The following is a 4209-nucleotide window of genomic DNA, read 5'->3' as shown; positions in this document are numbered from 1 at the left end:
CTCGCCTGTGATCTCATGGGGTCCTTGCGGCAGGTGCATGAGGAAACTAAAGACACGCGCAAGGCACTTGTCCAAGGGCACCAGCTGGAAGGGACAGAGCTGGAGTTCGGGCTCAATCTTCCTGAGCTCTAGCCCTCTGGTCTCTCTGTCTCTGCAGGGACTATGACTTCTTCCTCTCCGGACACTGGGGACAGGGCTTCTGGCCCGGGGTCAGGGCGGAGGGGTACGTACTGCTGGCGTAGTCGGGGGGTGCATACATGTCGTTGAGGTGGAGGCTGCCCGGCTTGGCCACCTTCAGGTAGACCATGTCGGAGGTGTTCTTGAGGGAGGCCACAGCTTCCTCGTGCCTCACGTCCTGCAGATTGGTGTTATTCACCTGGAAGAGGCCTTAGAGCTAGCACCCGGGAGAGGACAGGGCCTCTCACACGGGTCCGGGTACAGTGCCGTTAGGGCACAGGAGCCTGGGGCGGGGGCAGGACACGTAAGGGACCGCCGGCCACGGAAAGGACCAGGGCCTTGGGATCTGGTCCAGCCCACTGCCGTGATGCTCTTGAAGTTCCCGTGACGTGGGGCGGAGTGAGAGGCTGCTGGCGCCCCGCCTGCACCCCCCACCATGTGGGCTTCCCCGCCAAGGCTGTCTCACCGCCAGCAGCCGGTCCCCGATCTGTAGGCGGCCGTCCTTCTGAGCAGCGCCCCCCTCAATGATCTTGGTGATGTAGATGCTGTTGTCTCCTGGGATGTGCTGGTTGCCAATGCCACCGGCGATGCTGAACCCCAAGCCTGGGCGGGGACCAGCGGGGAGCGGGAGAGGGCCACGGGAGAAGTTAGGGCGCTCGGCCAACCCCAAACCCGACCTCCCACTCCCAGGCCACCCACCGGCCCCAAGGGAGCTCTCCCCAGGGATCCCAAACACTAGGCTGCCATCCCAAGGTCACTAAGCGTGAGACACGAGGTCAAGAACGGGGAGTCGGGCAAGGAGTGAGGCACCCCTTTAGGTTTCCCACAGTGCCAACCGGGAGCCTCTGCCCGGGGCGCGGGCACCGGGGGCCGCACCTTTGGGCCCTTTGAGCAGGTTGACTTCCATGATGGTCTCCGGTGGGGGCTGTCGCCTCCGGACCACCAGCCGCACCACGGGGCCCGCCTCCTTCAGCGCCTCCACGGCCCGGCTGTGCACCACCTCCGAGACGTCCACCTCATTCACCCGCAGCACACAGTCATTCACCCTGTGGGTGGGGGCAGCGGGACACTGCGCCACCGCCCCTCCGCCCCCTCGCCCACCTCCTCCGCTCTGCTCCCCGCCCCTCTCCTCTTCCTCACCCCGCCCCCCGCTCCTTTCTCCCTCTCTCTCTCAGATTGAATGGAACCATCCTCCTGCCTGGTGTTACCCCATCTCCATCCTGCCCGTGCTGCGCCCAGCCCTGCTCCTAGGCCACCTCACCCCAGCCTCCCGTCCATGGCAGCTGCTCCACCAGGGATGATCTTGGTAATGAAGATGCCGGGGTCATCAGGGACGTGGGGGTTGTCAATGCCACCTGCGATACTGAAGCCCAGGCCGGAATTGCCCTGAAGAAAGGAGCGGAGGGGCCCAGTCCGCTCACTCAGAGGGCAGAGGGAGGCTTCCTGGTGCCCCACGTCCCCCCACCCCAAAGAGCGGGTGCCCCAGGCCTCCGAAGGGGCCAAGGCAGGCCGGGGCTCATTCGTCAGCAAGCTGGCGGCCTCCCAGCCTGCGCTGACCGTGCTGGCGTAGAGGCCTCACCAACGCCATCCCCTCCCCAATTCCCCGGGCCTCAGCGAGCAAGGTCAATTAATATTTGTTAGTCGGTTCATTGATTGATGCAGCGGCGCGGCCTGTGAGGGCCGCTGTCTCCCCAGCCTCTCAGCGCCGGTCCCCCTGAGTCTGAAGACCGGGGCTCGGGGCCCTCTCCTCTTCTGGCTCCAACCCTCCCCCCGCCCCGTCGCATCCCACCCCCACCAGCAGACTCACCCGCTCAAGTACTATCTCCTCATACTTGAACATGCCATCGCTGCCATTCACCTGGGCGGAAGACACAGGCAGTTCCCTCAGTGTCCTGCCCTTCCAGCCATGTGTCCCCTGGTCGGCCTGCTCCTCCCCCACACCTCACAGAGCAGGACAGCCCAAAGGGACCCAGATGGGGACAGGCTGACCCTGAGGAGGCCACCCCGCCCCTTGCTTCCCTTCAGGTCAATTGCCTGGGATGGAGAGGCTGCGCTCTGCGGCCTTGGGGTTCACTTCGAGGGTGCGGGGCTGGCCTGAGGGGAGTGGCGGAGAGGGAACAGGGCGTGTAACCCACGCCACACCCAGCCTCTGTGGCGGCACCCAGGATCTGGACAGGGACCCGCTCCCCTCTGACCCACAGCTCTGTCTGACTTGGGGATCACAGACTCCCACCATGTCTGAGCTAGAAACACAGCAGTCGCCATCTTGTTCGACCCCCCTCATGACAGACGATGATACCGATGCCCAGAGACGACACAGGTCGTGTCTAGGGCACACTGGGAGTTAGGGGCAGAGCAGGGCCTAAAACCTGGATCTCCACTAATGTTTTGGCTACTCATCCCCTTCTCCAGAAGAGCTCAAGGGACAAAGGCGAGTTGCCCCCTTAAGAGTACCTCATGAACCCTCATTCTACACCTCCTTCGCTGTCCCCAGAGGCCCAAATCCTCACATAGGCAGGACGCGAAGTCCTCATCTGTTTTCTCCCAAGAGGCGTTGGGTCCTGTGCTCTTGGTGTTCCCCAGCAGAAAGGGCTGCGTGGGGTCTGGCTGGGTCACAGACCAAGGGGAGGGGGAGGGCAGGAGCAGAGTAGAGACGGTTCTCCCTGACGGACAAGCTGAAGGCCATGGGCTGATTGGCAGCAGAGTCCATGGCCTTCAACATGCGGTAGCCATGGGAGGAGACACGAGGTAGGGGAACAGGAATCCAGGGTTGGTCTGAGCAGCGCGCAGAGGTGGCCTCCCAGACAGAGCCCACTGTGACCACCGTCAAGCGCAAACGGGATTCTGGACAGACAAGTAGCACCTGCTCCCTGGCTCCCAGTCTCATCATCCCCAAGAACGGAGGAGCCCTCTTGCGTCTCACCCCAGGTGACCCCACAGCTGTCCCCCATCTCGCTCTGGCTGTGTCGCCCCTCCCCTGACCCCTGGTCTCCTCCTCTGAAGGGGGGAGCCGGAAACTCAGGCTGGGGGCTTCTCCACACACTTTACTCTGTTTTCTCCTCCCGCCTCCACCCCCCACCCCACGGCTTTGGCTTCAAGAAGCAGCGAGGAGGGGGTGGGAGAGGGCTGGGTGGTCGTGCCTCTGCCTCTCCTGGGCATGGCCCTGGGACTCTATGCCCCGCAGCCCTAGGAGTTGGTGGGAGGACTCCGGCTGCTGCCGCACTGTGGTCCCTGATCTCCAGAAGAAGAACCGATGGCCCTTCAGAGTCCCCAAACCAACACAGCCGCCTGAAGTACCATGTGACAGAAACACAGGCAAAAGGACACCCATGCAGCTCCTTACATGCATCTGGGGTACCGTGTGCACTCGCATGTGATAAGCCATGCTCCCCCTGCCCGCCTCAGGGAACCCGCTCCCGGGGCCTGGAGCCATCCAGGGATCAGCCCTGGCCGAGAAATCTTGGCCAGCTGGCCCAGCCTTGGAACTGTCACCCATCTCCCAGTTGAGCAGGGCAAGCATGAGAGACCGTCTGCAAGGGTAGGACCCAGAGATAGAGAGGAAAATGACAGAAGGGGGACATGCTGGAGAGGGCAAGGGGCCAAGGCAAGGGACACGGGAAGCAGTAAGTGTGGACAGACAGAAGGCCAGAGTGAGAGCACATCCTATGCCCACAGGAGGACAGAGGCGGCCAGAATGGTCACCAGCTTGGGGCAGTCAGCACCTGCCCTGGACAGCAAAACCTCCTCCTCTCTGCCTACTCTGGGGGCTGCAGAGCCGAGGAACCAGACAGGCCCTCCGCCATGCGCGCCAGGGACCTGGCTCTGCCGGCCCAGCCTCCATTTTGCTGCTTCTCCCACAGATGCTTCTTCCATTTTCTAAGCTGGCAGTTTAGGCTGGGAGTGGAAGCCAGAGTTGTGCCCAGCACCCAGGGGTTCCCAAGCTGTGCCGAGTCAGGCCTGGGGGGCCAAGTCCTTCCACATCTGGGGGGACCTCGGGGGAACATGCCCTACCGGGGCCAGTCCGCACACCAG

General features: G+C 63.2%; 1 protein-coding gene across 1 annotated transcript in view; it reads right to left on the bottom strand.

Annotated features, from left to right (window-relative positions):
- DLG3 (discs large MAGUK scaffold protein 3) overlaps positions 1-4209 on the bottom strand; it is a 44489-nt gene that overhangs the window by 39130 nt on the left and 1150 nt on the right. The window contains exons 2-6 of the mRNA XM_006908525.3: positions 1985-2035; positions 1439-1563; positions 1054-1223; positions 644-780; positions 232-376 (exon numbers count right to left, since the gene is read on the bottom strand). Of these exons, the coding sequence (XP_006908587.1) occupies positions 232-376; positions 644-780; positions 1054-1223; positions 1439-1563; positions 1985-2017 (610 nt within the window). The 5' untranslated portion in view covers positions 2018-2035. The remainder of the gene's footprint in view (positions 1-231; positions 377-643; positions 781-1053; positions 1224-1438; positions 1564-1984; positions 2036-4209) is intronic.

The sequence above is a fragment of the Pteropus alecto genome, unplaced genomic scaffold (genome assembly GCF_000325575.1).
Source record: "Pteropus alecto unplaced genomic scaffold, ASM32557v1 scaffold312, whole genome shotgun sequence".
Classification (NCBI taxonomy): Eukaryota; Metazoa; Chordata; class Mammalia; order Chiroptera; family Pteropodidae; genus Pteropus; species Pteropus alecto.
This window is presented reverse-complemented; position numbering and strand designations above follow the sequence as displayed.